At 38.1% G+C, this 15,363-nt stretch overlaps 1 protein-coding gene across 10 annotated transcripts in view; it reads left to right on the top strand.

Moving 5' to 3' along the window:
• USP45 (ubiquitin specific peptidase 45) overlaps positions 1-15,363 on the top strand; it is a 79,854-nt gene that overhangs the window by 12,371 nt on the left and 52,120 nt on the right. For all 10 annotated transcript variants that reach the window (XR_003119189.1, XM_025384249.1, XM_025384252.1 and 7 more), the window contains one exon: positions 2,535-2,635. Coding sequence is in view for 8 of the 10 variants with exons in the window: in XM_025384249.1 (XP_025240034.1) it covers positions 2,535-2,635 (101 nt within the window). In the remaining 2 variants the exon portion in view is untranslated. The remainder of the gene's footprint in view (positions 1-2,534; positions 2,636-15,363) is intronic.

The following is a 15,363-nucleotide window of genomic DNA, read 5'->3' as shown; positions in this document are numbered from 1 at the left end:
TGCACTCCAGCCTTGGTGATAGAGTGACACTCCTTTTCAAAAAAAACCAAAAACGAGTTTATTTTCTAGTTTCTTATTAGCATATCACACTGTTTCGGTGGTATAAATGGACACTGTTGAAATGCTTCCTCTGTGTTTTACAATAATATTCCAACTTGAATCTATGGACTCCTAAGGGTTCCTTGAATGAATTTTCAGGAGTCCTCAGATTTTCTTTAACATAAAAATGTTTTGTCTAAAATTAATATAAGGGTATTTTAGCTGACAGAAGAGGTCATCATCTTTAATACAGCCAGAAGGGTTGGGCACCTGCTGCATTTGTGTTTTTCTTTGTTGTTGTGAGTCCCAAGTAGTAGTATTGGGGAGAATGAGGAAAGGTCAGAGGGAACTTAATATATAAATGATGCATTGGAACCAAGGGAGACAGCAGTAGTGTCATAGTGCGGCAGTTCAATAAGGATTTCACTTTAGTGATCTCAAACTCTGGCTGCATCAGAATCTCAGGGAGATCTTACTATGACAGACTGCAGGATCCCAGTCTTAGAAATTCTAATTTAGTAGTTCTGGGGTGGAGGGGCCAGAGAATTTGCATTTAAGAAGCTCCCAAGTGTTGCCAGTGCTGCGGGCCTGGAGACCACAGTTTAAGAACTACTGAATTAGAAAAAGGTGGGTAAGAAGATTGTGAAAATGTAAGGTAGCACTGGTGTAATGCATTATGTTTTTTTGCTTTTTTTTTTTTTTTTTTTTTTGAGATGGAGTCTCACTCTGTCACCCAGGCTGGAGTGCAGTGGCGCGATCTTGGCTCACTGCAACCTCTGCCTCCCAGGCTGGGAGTAACTGGAATTACAGGTGCCTGCCACCACGCACGCCCTGCTAATTTTTGTATTTTTAGTAGAGATGGTGTTTCACCATGTTGGCCAGGCCGGTCTCGAACTTCCAACCTCAAGTGATCCTCCCGCCTTGGCCTCCCAAACTGCTGGGATTACAGGTATGAGCCACCACACCCGGCCATAATGCATTATGTTTATAAAACACTTTGAACACTTTCCAACACATGTTCTTAAATGATCACTGGATCTCATGAGGATAAAGGAAACAGGTAATTATAATATAGAGAGGAAACAAATTAATATGATGTATTAATGAATAAACTTAATTGAGGTTAGTTTTCTAAATTGGAATGTGCTTTTGAAAATGTCTTTCCTAACCCTCTACCTCCAAATAAGCCCCCAGCAAAATAGAACAGCTATCTCTTTGAGTCTTACCCATCTCTATATGTAATCAAGCTAGAAGCCTGGCAGTTATTTTCTTCCCCTTTTTTATCTTATTTTATTTTTTAGCCTGTTAACAAAAGTAGACAGAATGGTATAATGAATTTTCCCATACCCATCAACCAGCTTCCGTTGTTGTTGTTTTTCCAGCTTTAAACATTATCAACTCACAGCAAGTCTTGTTTCATCTAGGCCAGGATTTCTCGATCTCAATACTCTTGGCATTTGGACTGTTAATGCTCTGTGATTAATTCCTTGTTGTGCTGTCCTGTACGTTATTGGATATTTACCAGCATCGCTGGCCTCTACCCACTTAAATGCCAGTAGTGGTCCTCTCTCCTCTCACCAGTTGTCAGAACCAAAAATGTCAAATGTCCCCTAGGTGGCAAAATCACTCCTCATTGAGAACGGCAGTGATTCTCAACACCAGCATTGAGGATTGCTGACATTGTCTCACTCCTCCCTACCCAAGGCAGTTATTTTGACACTTCCCTTTCCCTCTTCTTTTATATCTAATTTGTTACTGTTTCTACCTGCAAATATATATAATGAATGCCCATTTCTCTGCAGATCGTCTGCTACTATACTATCTGTTTCTGTTCCTAATGCCCTCCAATCTAGTTTATCACATTAGTGAGAGGGATGTTTTTAAAGTGTACGTTGGGGCTGGGTGTGGTGGTTCACACCTGTAATCCCAACACTTTGGGAAGCCGAGGCGGGTGGATCACTTGAGGTCAGGCATTCGAGACCAGTCTGATCAACATAGTGAAACCCCATCTCTAATAAAAATACAAAAATTAGCTGGGCGTGGTGGTGCATGCCTGTAATCCCAGCTACTGGGTGGCCGAGGCAGGAGAGTCACTTGAACCCTGGAGGCAGAGGCTGCAGTGAGCTGAGATTTCACCACTGCATTCCAGCCTGGGAAACAGAGTGAGACTCTGTCTCAAAAGTAAAAAATAAATAAAATATAAGTTGGACCATATCATGGCCCTGCTTAAGAACCCTCTCATGGCATTTCATTATAAACTGCCAAAGATAAACTGCCAAAACTTTCATTTCAACTGTAAGGCTCTGTATGACTTGTCCCCTGCTTATTTCACTAGACTTACCCAATGCCTTCCGGGTACATTTGTTTACAAATACATTTGTATTCCCTCCCATGTAATTTAAGACAAAAGTAACTAAATGCCAACTTTGTTATCTGATGTGCAAAATTATTGAGGATATTTTCATAACATTTTCTTAAATTTTATATTTTTTCAGGTGTTATGAATGTGATGAAAAATTATCAACGCATTGTAATAAGAAGGTTTTGGCTCAGATAGTTGATTTTCTCCAGAAACATGCTTCTAAAACACAAACAAGTAAGTTAAGCAATTACTAAATGAATCTGTGTTAAAATATAATATTTCATATGAAGAGTTCAGAAATTCATAAAGAATACTTTAGATTTCACTGTGACAGCCCAGTCAGTAATTTGAATAAAGATATTATGAGTATTGAATGGGTGCAGTGGCTCATGCCTGTAATCCCAGCATTTTGGGAGGCCGAGGTGGGCAGATCATGAGGTCAAGAGTTTGAGACCGGCCTGGCCAACATGGTGAAACCCCGTCTCTACTAAGAATACAAAAATTAGCCGAGTATGGTGGCACGTGCCTGTAATCCCAGCTACTCGGGAGACTGAGGCAGGAGAATTACTTGAACCCAGGAGGGGAGGCGGAGGTTGCAGTGAGCCAAGATCACGCCACTGCAGTCCAGCCTGGGCAACAGAGCAAGACTTCGTCTCAAGAAAAAAATACATATATATTATGAGTATCATGCATTCTTAGGTGGCAACCTTGTTATATGTTTATATAACCAATTTGAGAAACTGAAGTATGTTGTGTCTAGATCATGGGCTTTGAAGTCAGTCCTAATAAGTTTGAATTTAGGCTTCCCCACTTACTAGCCATGGTCACTTTTATTGCTTAGTTTCCTTATTTATAAAATTAGGATGATAATTCTGTCTTGTGGAATTACTATGAGGCCTAGAGATAATATTTTCTAAAGATTTAGAAATAATGCATGTAAAAATACTTGCATAGTACCTGTATTAGTCTTTTCTCATATTACTATAAAGAAATACCCGAGATTGCATAATTTATAAAGAAAAGAGGTTTAATTGGCTCACGGTTCCACATGTTGTGCAGGAAGCATGCTGCTGGCATCTGTCCAGCTTCTGGGGAGGCCTCAGGAAACTTTCAATCATGGTGGAAGGCAGAGTGAGAGGAATCAAGTATTAATATAAACCTCAGGTTTTTTATTGAACAACTAGGTGAATGGACGTGATAATTTTGAGTTGCCTTTGAAGCAGAATTGAATTGCTTAGTAGGTGGCATCAGAAACTGAAAAGCTATGTAAAACTATAGTTGCCAACTGTTTTCTATAGCCCAGTGTACAGCTGTTTTTGTTAGCCATTGCCCTAATGAGACAGTAATGGTGAAGGAACTGGAGGAGGAACCAGAGAAGGTAAACTCAGGCTCCTGGACAGCAGCAGAAATGATTAATTTGATCACTTATTCATTTACTTATTCAACAAACATTTATTGAATTCTGTTCTGCACCAGGCATACTAGTTGTAGCTCCAATTCTGCTCAAATAAAGAACCAGGAAAATATGGTGGTGAAAGACATGTAATACTACTGGAATTGAAGTTGGTCATAATACTGTCTGCTGAAAAATGTGCATTAAGTTTCCTTGGCCATAATAAGAAGATAGGCAAGGATATGATGGCATGGGTGATGAAAGTACAAGTTTAGAAATTATTTTCTCTGGATTTTTTTTTTTTTTTTTTAACCTTAGAGGTTCCCTAAGGTTACGTACAAAGCCAGTCTGATTTTCATTCAGTTTTACAGATTTCTTGAATGATTATTACAAGAAAGATGCTAGGAAGGGAGCATAAAATTATGGTATGATGGAAAGTACATGGCTTTGAGGTTGGGCACGGTGGCTCATGCCTTAAACCCAGCACTTTGGGAGCCCAGGGCGGGCAGATCACTTGAGGCCAGGAATTGAGACCAGCCTGGCCAACATGGTGAAACCCCGACTCTACTAAAAATACAAAAAAATTAGCTGAGCGTAGTGGCACATTCCTGTAATCCCTGCTACTCAGGAGGCTGAGGCATGAGAATTGTTTGAACCCAGGAGATGGAGGCTGCAGTAAGCCGAGATCACACCACTGCACGCCAACTTGGGCGACAGAGTAAGACTGTCTCAAAAAAAAAAAAAAAAAAAAGACAGTAGATGGCTTTGAGTCAGGGGATCTGGCATTCAGATTTGACTGTCACTAGATGTGTGACTCCAGGCAGTTATCTGTTTATCCAAGCCTCATTTTTCCGTAGTACTTTATATTTCCAAGGTGCTTCAGGGAATAGAGATTGATAAGACAGTCCCTAAATCTTTAAGAGGCTAAAGATCTGAAAGAAGGTGTGAGATTAAAAAGTAATGATAGGCAAGTAGAGTAAGTTTTCTATTTTAAGTAACAACCAAAGTCCTTCAAATATCCAAAGAGGGATATAATGTTCAGTTGTAGGAACTAAAAAGGAATCATGGATGAGCTGGCTTTCAAGTTGACCCTTAAAGGATGAACTTTGGGCAGGTGAAGATGAGAGGAGAAATCATTTCAGGTGGTGGGAAGCACTAATACAAGCCTTAATTGTGCTTATGGAACCGTGAGATAGCACCTGGAATGGTGGGGAATGGGCTCTTGAGGTAGTTTGAGAGTGAGTGAACCTTTCAAAGTTGGAGAGATACGTGGTTCTTAGTTTAAGGCTTTCGGTGGTTCTAGGGCAAGATGTCATTATCCTTGTGGGTTAAGCTACAGGATCTCTCAGGCAAGTTTGATTTAAAATAATATTCCTTGGCATTCTAGAATAAGTTTTTGGATATAATAGTTTGTCATACTGTGTCTTGTATGCAGCTTCAGTATATTTTTATAAAAAATTTGGAAAATCAAATATGAAAGTTGTTATTTAGGTTGCAAGGATGCTGGATATGATTTTGCAGTAATCTTAATGGTAATCGTGAAGATTATAGCATTGTGAAAACACCTATATGTGATAATTCAAAAGGAATATGAAACTGTATTATTGTGTTTGCGTGACAGGATAAGTATGATTTTAAAAGATTATTTTTGTATTTTTGCACTAAGTAAAAATAGTTATCAAGAAGAAACCCTGTGCCTGTACGTTAAACACATTTTGAAGTTATGCATGACCAGACATTTTCTGTCTCTCTCTCTTTAAAGCATATCACTAATTCTTTTGTTTTTTTCTTCCTTTACTTTTAGGCGTCACTATCCTAAAATCAGATAGTATGTGGGTGGCTCACGCCTGTAATCAGAGCACTTTGGGAGGCTGAGGTTGGCAGATCACTTGAGTCCGGGAGTATGAGACCATCCTGGGCAACATAGCGAGACTTGTCTCTAAAAATAAAAATAAAATAAATAAAGTAAATACTATGAAAGATAACTTTTTCAAAACACAAGTTTAGTGAGTGGCACTGTCTTACATTTTTACAAGTCTCAAGTGTCTGGCTTAATAGAAAATGGCTGGATTCTCATATCTGCTTCTGCATTTAATCTTTTGTGATATTGCATGCCATATGGCCTCTGGAGAATGGCACTGTATAATTGAGAGTGAATGAAAGTAAAAAAAAAGCAAATAAAATCTTAGGCTTATTACGAAAATACTTTTGACCTTAAGTACCCTTGAAAGGAGGAAGTTGCCTTCCGACCCACTTTGAGAAGTGCTGAACTGTAGCACATTTGTCTTTATACTTTCTGTCTTCAGCCTTATCCATTAAGGCTCAGCTCAAATTTTACTTCTAGGATGCCTTCCCTTATCTCTTTTTTGGCACTCAGTGTCTGTGCAGCACACTTTAGAATCTAATAACACACTTTTTTGATGTTTCATATTTATGTTTGTACTTGTCTTATTTTCTCTCAAGACTGTAGGTTCCTTGAAGACTGGACTCTGGGTTAGATTCTCTTTTATTTTTATGTGAGTAGACAGTAAATACTTGCTGAATAAACCAAAGAGAATGTGACCAGTTTTTATTGAGGAAGTAGATAGATAAGCTTCGCACTTTCACCCCCCAATCCTAAATATTAATATCAAAATTATTTATTCAGTCTTTTAATATCTTTGAGTTTCTGCTTCGTGCCAGATGCAGCATTAGGTGTTAGAAATGCAGTAGTGAATGAGACAGACCTACTTCCTAGTTCCCGTTGTTACTGATCTTTTGGTCTATTGAGGGATATAGACAAATTGCGTTTAGTTATACTTGCCTGTTTAAATAGTGCTGTGATGGAGCAAGTACCAGGGGCCGTGTGAACACTTTGGAATAGTATCTAACATCGATTGGAGGAGCCAGGCCAATTCTATTTAGAGGAATAATCCAATTTAGTTGGAAGCAGAAGAATATCTAGAAATTATCTGGGCAAAAAGGGAACGGATTGTGTGCTCCAGGCAAAAAAAAATAGCTCATTGACAAGAGCTCGATAGGTTCAGGGAAGTCTAGAGAGCTGAAAAGTTGAGTTTTGTGGTGTAGAAGATGGTGAGAGGTGAGACTTGAGGTAAGTAAGAACAGGTATTTAAGGGCCTTGTACAGATAGAATTTATTCTGAGGGCAGTGAGGAACCACTGTTAAGTTTTAAGCAGAGAAGAGGCTGATCAGTGATTTTGTATCTTAGATCTCTTGGTTTGACTTGTATGGAGACAGTTAGGAATGCCTATATATGTATAACTGCCCATTTATTATGTTAATATCAATTTATCATATGACAGTAAAGATTTATAAGGCAAATGGTTAACTGGAAGTTAGTTGATTTTGAGAATAAACTGGCAAGCTAATTATTATTTGGTTCCTAGCTAGGGGAATTGTGGGGCAGCAAGTTGTCTCTTTTTACTGGCTCTTTAAAGATTAAACTTCTTTTCAGCTGTAGAAATGGGCAGATTACATTAATACTACATGACTGGTTTAGGTAATTGCATTAAGCAGTTGAGATGAACCCCAGCTCAGGTTCCCAGAAGAATGCTTACAGCTGTGTAGATTTCACATCTGATGTTAGGATTTGCTTATAGAAACAAAACTCCCTCTACCACCCCCTTCCCCATACATGTAATAAAAAGGTCATATACAATGCAAGACTGAAAATAGGCAAATAAGCATTTTTGTGAGTCCCACCCAGATATAGGTATTATTAAAAAGTAGACCAGAAAACTTTGGAGACAGTAAAAAAAATCAGTGGTTGCAAGGGGTTGAGGAGAAGGGGTGAATAGGCAAAGCACAGATAATTTTTTAGGGCAATAAAACTACTACTATAATGCTGGATCCATGTCATTCTGCATCTGTCCAAATCCATAGAACGTACACTGCCAAGAGTGAACCCTGATGTAAACTATGAACTTTAGGTGATAATGATGTGTCAGTGCAGGTTCATCAGTTACAACAAATGAACCATTCTGGTGGGGGATGTTGATAAGAGGGGAGGCCATGCATGTGTTGGGGTGGGGGGATATGAAAATCCCCATTAACGTATGCTCAGTTTTGCTGTGAACCTAAAACCTGCTTGAAAAAAGAAATTTTTTTTTAAAGTGGGCCAGTGTCCTCTGAAAGGCTCATGAGGTTTCTCACTTTAATAGTCTTTTAAATGTCACGAAGTGTTCTACACATATTTAGAGAATATAGGAATTCCTGGTGAAATAATGTAGTTGAATATTGGTTTATTTTTTGTGAAATAGATACTGACAATCCCATGTTCTTTTCTAAACCAATACCTTTGGCTCATAATTTTAATACTGATGGGATGCCATTTTTAACAAGATTAAAGAGAAGACAAAATACTATATCCTGCTGAATTTATTAAGCTTGTGCTCCTGGTGTACAATAGACATGAATTATGTGGGATTTATGAAGGATGAGTTTGCTGTATCTTTTTTTTTTTTTTTTTTAAATAAGAAAGTAAGTGGTGGTATGTTCAGGATCTGAAACTCCATCTGAGGATAATATTATGACCTGTTTCAGTAACAATTTGATTATTATTTAATACTTAAAAAAAAAAAAAAGGTGATACACGCTGGGCACATGTATGGCTTATGCCTGTAAGCCCAGCACTTTGGGAGGCTAAAGTGGGAAGATTGCTTGAGGCCACTTGTTCAAGACTAGTATGGACAATATAGCATGACCTATCTCTATTTATTTTTGTCTGTTTTTTTAAAGAGGTAATACAGTTCTCTAAAGTGACAGTCATGTTTCTAAGAAATTTGCATTTTCAAAAATAAGCACTAAAAATAGTTGTTTCAGTTTATACAAGGGGCTAGGCTCAAAAAGATAATGACATTTTAAGAGCAACTTATTTTTACCTCTGGGATTTTTAATTTGGGGTTCCTCATCTGAACTACAAAACACAGTAAAATTATTAGAGTGACAATTTTCTCAGTTCTCCCAAAGATGTCACATAATTAGTACTCTTCCAGATACATAGGGAGAAGTTAATTGCGTACAGTGGGTACCTAGGATGTTAGGGCCTAATTTTTTAAGGATTCATTTGAGAAGGGCTGCTACAAACTATGATTTAAAACGCTATAAATCCAAACACAAAACACATGCAGCAATTGATTACATACAGCTTTTACTTAAGAGTAATGGCTTTTCTATTCATATCACCACTGTCCTTTTGTTAGTGTCTTAAACTACTGTCACACTTATAAATTGCACCATCTTTATTATAACAGACAGTAGATAATGTTTAAGTGAGTGAATTCTGAAGCTAGACTGCCCAGGTTTGAATCTTCCCTCAACACTAACCAGCAGTATACCTTATTTCATCTTTGAAATGCTTCAGTTCTGACACGGGGACAGTTATCAGAGGTGACAATTTAAGGGAGATACGCTCTGAAACTCTAAATGCAAAATAAGTTCTCTTCCCCCTTGCCTATGGAAAGAAAGGGAAGAACCAGTGTTCCCCACTTTTGGTTTAACCAAGGCAATTCACAAATACACCTTTGGGAAAAGAAAGACACCAATTTAATGTTGCTTCACAACAAACCCACTATTGGTTGTTTTCAATTTTCTCCTGTGATAAACAAAGCTGTATCTTTGTGTATTTGCTCTTTTATTTTGTAGGTGAAAATTTTTTGGAATTTCTTGGCCAAAGTATAAATTTGGATTACTGTTGTAAAACTGCCCTCCAGAAAGCTTGTACAAAGGGTATAGTTGACAATAGTGCCCATAATTCCATATTTACCTTTATCGTTCAGTTTTGTTTTGCCATAATGAAGTTTTTAATATAATTGTTGCCAGGTCATTAGTCTTTTCTGTTTTTAACCTTTGGGTTAATATGCTTTGAAAGTCTTTGCTCTCCAAGATTCTAAAGATACTCACCTAAAATTTGCTGTACTTTGAGTTTTTTTATGTTTATGATTTAATATCCTTGAACTCAGTTTTTTTGTTTGTTTGTTTTCTGAAACAGAGTCTCACTCTGTTGCCTAGTTTGGAGTGCAGTGGCATGATCTCAGCTCACTGCAACCTCCACCTCCCAGGTTCAAACGATTCTCCTGCCTCAGCCTTCTGAGTACCTTGGACTACAGGGAAGCACCACCATGCCCAGCTAATTTTAGTATTTTTAGTAGAGACAAGGTTTCACCATGTTGGCCAGGCTGGTCTGGAGCTCCTGACTTTAAGTGAGCCTGCTGCCTTAGCTCCCAAAGTGCTGGGATTACAGGTGTGAGCCATCGTACTCGGCCTTGAACTCAGTTTTTAAAAAGATAGTGATAGGATCTCTAAGTGTTGAAGTCATTTTTATGCTAGAAAAATTTGAGGTAATATCTTAAGATTTTTTTAAAAGTTCTTAGACAAGTTGTTTTGTTGTTTCTATTGTTTTGTTTTGTTTTGTGTTTGCTTTGCTGGTATTTCAACCAGTTTTGTCTTAGAAGACTTGAGGTACATACAAAACCTATCAGTCCTACTCAATCAGCTACTTTTTGAGGACTCAGATTATAGGCTTAAAGGTAAACTACAGAGATGTGTAAGAGTTTTAAAAACTTAAAAGTGCCGGAAGTGTGCTCTCAATGTTCTTTGCATTCTAGGTTGATACTTTTTTATGTAAAGGATGATAGTGTTAGTAATATAGAAGTGATAAGTAAATTAATTGCTTTTATTTTGTATTAGTTTTGATTTATTTCCCAAGGTGAGATAAATCCCTTTTAATAAAATAACCTAGCCTGGAAACTCTGTGATTGACTGTATGGACCACTTTTTTGTAGGTGTGGGTAAGCCTTTAGGGGAAGAAAATAAATGATAATAAAAATTTTGTGTAGTTTGTCTTTATTGTCATAGCAGCTTTGTCCTCTTTCTTATACCATACTTAAAAACATCTTGAAGTTCATTCCTTATTGTATTTGGTTCTGTGTTTATAAAGGAAGAAGAGAGTTTTTAATATGATCTAAAATGTTTGCACTGCCAGATTGAGAAAAGCTTTGTTATCTCTGAAAACAAAATGATCAAAATATTTCTTCAGTAGAAGCTATAAATTGCTTTTTATTAAAACATACAGGCTAGGCGCCATGGTTCGTGCCTGTAATCTCAGCACTTTGGGAGGTCGAGGCAAGGTGGATCACCGGAGGTCAGGAGTTCGAGACTAGCCTAGCCAACATGGTGAAACCCCATCTCTACTAAAAACACCAAAAATTAGCCAGGCATTGTTGTGGATGCCTGTAATCCCAGCTACTCAGGAGGCTGAGACAGGAGAATCACTTGAACCTGGTGGGAGGTGGAGGTTGCAGTGAGTCAAGATCATGCCAGTGTACTCCAGCCTGGGCCACAAGAGCAAAACTCCATCTCAAAATACATACATACATACATACATACATGCATACGTACATACATACCTGCATGAATGTCAAATAATTGAGACTGATTCAGACATCCTGTTTTAAACTAGAATTATAAACTCTCAGTTGACAGCTTCTTAGTAAACACATGTACCACAAGTATATTTAGTTTCCACATGTTTTCCTGAGATATTAGTTATCATAAATTTAAGGCTTGGCCGAGCATGGTGGCTCATGCCTGTAATCCCAGCACTTTGGGAGGCCAAGGAGGGTGGATCACCTGAGGTCAGGAGTTCAAGACCAGCCTGGCCAACATGGTGAAACCCCATCTCTACTAAAAATATAAAATTAGCCAGGCATGGTGGTGTGCGCCTGTAATCCCAGTTACTTGGGAGGCTGAGACAGAAGAATTGCTTGAACCCAGGAAGCAGAGGTTGCAGTGAGCCAAGATTGTGCCACTGCACTTTAGCCTGGGCCACAGACTGAGACTCCGTCTCAAAGAAAAAAAAAAAAAAAAATTAAGGCCTAAAGTCTCTGCTGTTCACTATGTATCAATTCTTTGTACTCCAGTCATAAATAAGAAATTGGGTGTAAACAGTTATAGTGGTTCATATAGTGCCTGATACACAAAGGGCATTGATAAATAAATTTAAGTTGTTACATTTTATAAATGTACTACTTAGTAAAATGTAAGACTCGCACTTTTATTTTAAGTAAAACACTTAAATAACTCTTAGAGATGTTATTCTGGCCAAGTGCGGGGGCTCACTCCTGTAATCCCAGTGCTTTGGGAGGCCGAGGCAGGCACATCACTTGAGATCAGGATTTCGAGACCAGCCTGGCCAATGTGATGAAACCCCATCTCTACTAAAAATACAAAAAATTAGGCATGGTGGTGTGCGCCTGTAATCCCAACTACTCGGGAGACTGAGGCATGAGAATCACTTGAACCTGGGAGGCAGAGGTTGCAGTGGAGCTGAGATCACACCACTGCACTCCAGCCTGGGAGACAGAGCAAGACTCTATCTCAAAAAAAAAAAAAAAAATTATTGTATTTTCTAGTTAAATTATGTTATCTGTTTAATAGCATATTTTTAAATATTTTCTCACAGACTTACATGTAAAAGTCAACAAACAGACCCTTGCCACTTGTGTGAAGTGGCTATTTAACCATGAAATAAACTCTTTTTATTGCCATTGCCCTGTGGGTATGTTCTTTCTGGCAGTGCTGTCCATATTTGGTGGCTATGCATGGAGAGCCAGGTGGTGCTGAAAAGCATCGCACAGTGAAGCGTGGATATATCTAGGTTTGACATTTGTCATCCCTTACCGCTGAAGGGAGGGGGAAAAATCTGTTTTTCCATATGTTTATGCTTTCTTTTGCCTGCAGTTTTGTCCAGATGGTCTTATGAACATTGTTTACTTTGGGATTCCATCCCAGATGTTTTGAAAACTGTTGGATAAATGTGGCACACAGATACATAAATCATTTGCATATTATGGTTTTTAAAATGTTATGTGTCTTTGCAAGATTAAAATATAATTTATTTCCAGGAGTATTTTCCCAAGTGAATAATGTGTCTGTGTATATATGTATTTTTTAATGTTTTTTAAAACAGGCCCAATGGGCGTCATGTGTATATATATTTCATAAGTATATAAAACATATATAGTTATTATCTGTAGGTTATTTCTTCCAGACATTCTGTTTTCATGTTAATAAGCTAAAAAAATATTGTGGCAACACTTATTAAGAATGTTAAGTCTGTTTCATGTTTTGGAAGAAGCCAAAAAAAAAGTTAAAGACGATATTTTTAAGGAGTCATATTTGTTTAGGGTTGCATATACCCAAATCTGTGAGAATCTTGTCCTACTGTTTTTTGTAATTCTTCTCATTGTACATAAATCTCTGAAGAGAATTTAGGTGATAAAATGACAATGAATTTATAACCAGAAGATTATCATTGTGATCTTGGGCAAATCACTTAACCTGTTGGAGACTGAGTTTTCTAAATGTAAAATCAGAGTTCACAGCCTGAAAAAATTGAGTAATGCTTGGATTTAATTTCTCTCCCATCTTAAATCTCTCAGAAATCACTGTGAAACCACCTATTGGCAACAGCAATAATGAGAGTCTGAACCCTTCCTATTCTAGGTTCTATGTACAGGCTCAGATATAAACAAGAGGCAGACTGTTCTGTCTGGAAACCCAGCCAGCATCCATATGAGGGTTCCTCTTGTTTGTGTAGTGCTTCTTAAGTACTGACTGGCTATTTTCATTTGCTTTTATATTCATTTGAACACTACCTGGCCTCTTCCCCCTTTTCCTTTTTTCCATGCCTGGTGTTTGTACTTCAGTGACCCACTTCATTGATTGTGCTGGCCTTTGCCCCCAAGCTCTAGTGTGGGGTTTATTTCTTATTTATTATAATATTTGGAGGACAGGAGAAGAGACCTATCTTGCTAGTTCTTTTCTGCTTTAACTCAGGATTCTGGAGTTGGGAGTTAAAAACAACTCCTTAGTATCTGGACAACAGATTCCAGTAACAACCAATAACATTAAAAGAATAAAAAAACCAGGAATAAGGGGGAAGCCAGTTAATAGGGTTTATAAAAACTATTGCAGCACAGGATAAAAGTTGTTAGAACTTAAAACTCTTTTCCATGAAATAGGTTTGCTGGGCACGGTGGCTCACACCTGCAATCCCAGCACTTCCTGCTCCTTAGAACAGGGCCACTCCCACTCCAGTTCATCTCCTTTAATACTGTTTACAGAAGTAGGGCAGGTGTCGTAATTTATTTCCTCTTAACTTGTCAGAGACGTAAGAAGCTAACCTACTAGTTCTGCTGTTTAATCTTGCAGGTTTTTATGTGTTTTGAATTTTTATCATGAACAGTCCCCCCAGTGCTGTACCCCTTTGGCAGGAAGAGCAATAGTAAGAGACATTCCCCTATTTCCATCAGTCAGCCAAATATTTAAAAGTTAATTAGTAATGCAAGGCAGCATGTCAGTATTGGGTGAAAAAACATGTAATTGTAATGAACTATAAAATCTGAGGGCTGGCCGGCTACAGTGGCTCACACCTGTAATTCCAGCACTTTAGGAGCCCGAGGCAGCTGGATCACTTGCGGTCAGGAGTTTGAGACCAGCTGGTCAACATGGTAAAAGCCCTTCTCTACTAAAAAAAAAAAAAAAAAAATATACAAAAATACAAAAATTAGCTGGGTGTGGTAGTGGGCACCTGTAATCTCAGCTTCTCGGGAGGCTGAGACATGAGAATCACTTAAACCTGGGAGGTGGAGATTGCAGTGAGCTGAGATTGCACCACTGCACTTCAGCCTGGGCTACAAAGTGAGACACTGTTTTTTTAAAAAGAAAAAATCTGAGGGCTGAAGGGAATTTAAAAGAACATCTAGTTAAAACTAAAACATTTCAGAACTTGGGAATTTCTTGTCAAACTTCAAATTATCATAATTTTGATTCAGAGAGTAATCTGCTAAATACATGTAGTCACCCATGTCAGTAAATGTTAGGAATTGTTCTTTGTTTTCATATTAGTAAACATGAACTGATAATATAATTTTCTTTTTTTCTTTTGAGACAGAGTCCCACTCTGTCACCCAGACTGGAGTGCAGTGGCCTGATCTCAGCTCAGTGTAACTTCTGCCTCCCAGGTTCAAGCGATTCTCATGCCTCAGCCTCCCAAGTAGCTGGGACTACAGGCGCCCGCCACCTCGCCCGGCTAGTTTTTTTTTTTGTATTTTTTAGTAGAGACGGGGTTTCACCGTGTTAGCCAGGATGGTCGATCAGGCGCGCATTCCACCACACCTAGCTAATTTTTGTATTTTTAGTAGAGATGGGCTTTCACCATGTTGGCCAGGCTGGTCTCGAACTCCTGACCTCAAGTGAGCCACCTGCCTCAGCTTCCCAAAGTGCTGGGATTATAGGCCCGAGGTACCGTGGCCAGCCTAATGTAATTTTCAAATCTGCATTAATTATACAAATCTGTAAGCACAAAACATGCACTTACGTGTCATACACTTAGGTATTTTACTTTTTGTATTACAATGTGGTTCTATTGATTTTTTTAAAACTTTTAATATGAACATTTTCAAATTAACAGAAATGTTGCAAGAATAATACAAAAATTGCCACTATAGGATGGTGATTTTCCTAATTCTGTCATTTCTTTTTTTTTTTTTTTTTTTTTTTTTTTTTT

This window comes from Theropithecus gelada, chromosome 4, assembly GCF_003255815.1.
Source record: "Theropithecus gelada isolate Dixy chromosome 4, Tgel_1.0, whole genome shotgun sequence".
NCBI lineage: Eukaryota > Metazoa > Chordata > Mammalia > Primates > Cercopithecidae > Theropithecus > Theropithecus gelada.
Note: the sequence above shows the minus strand (reverse complement) of the source record. Positions and strands in the feature narration are given on the sequence as shown.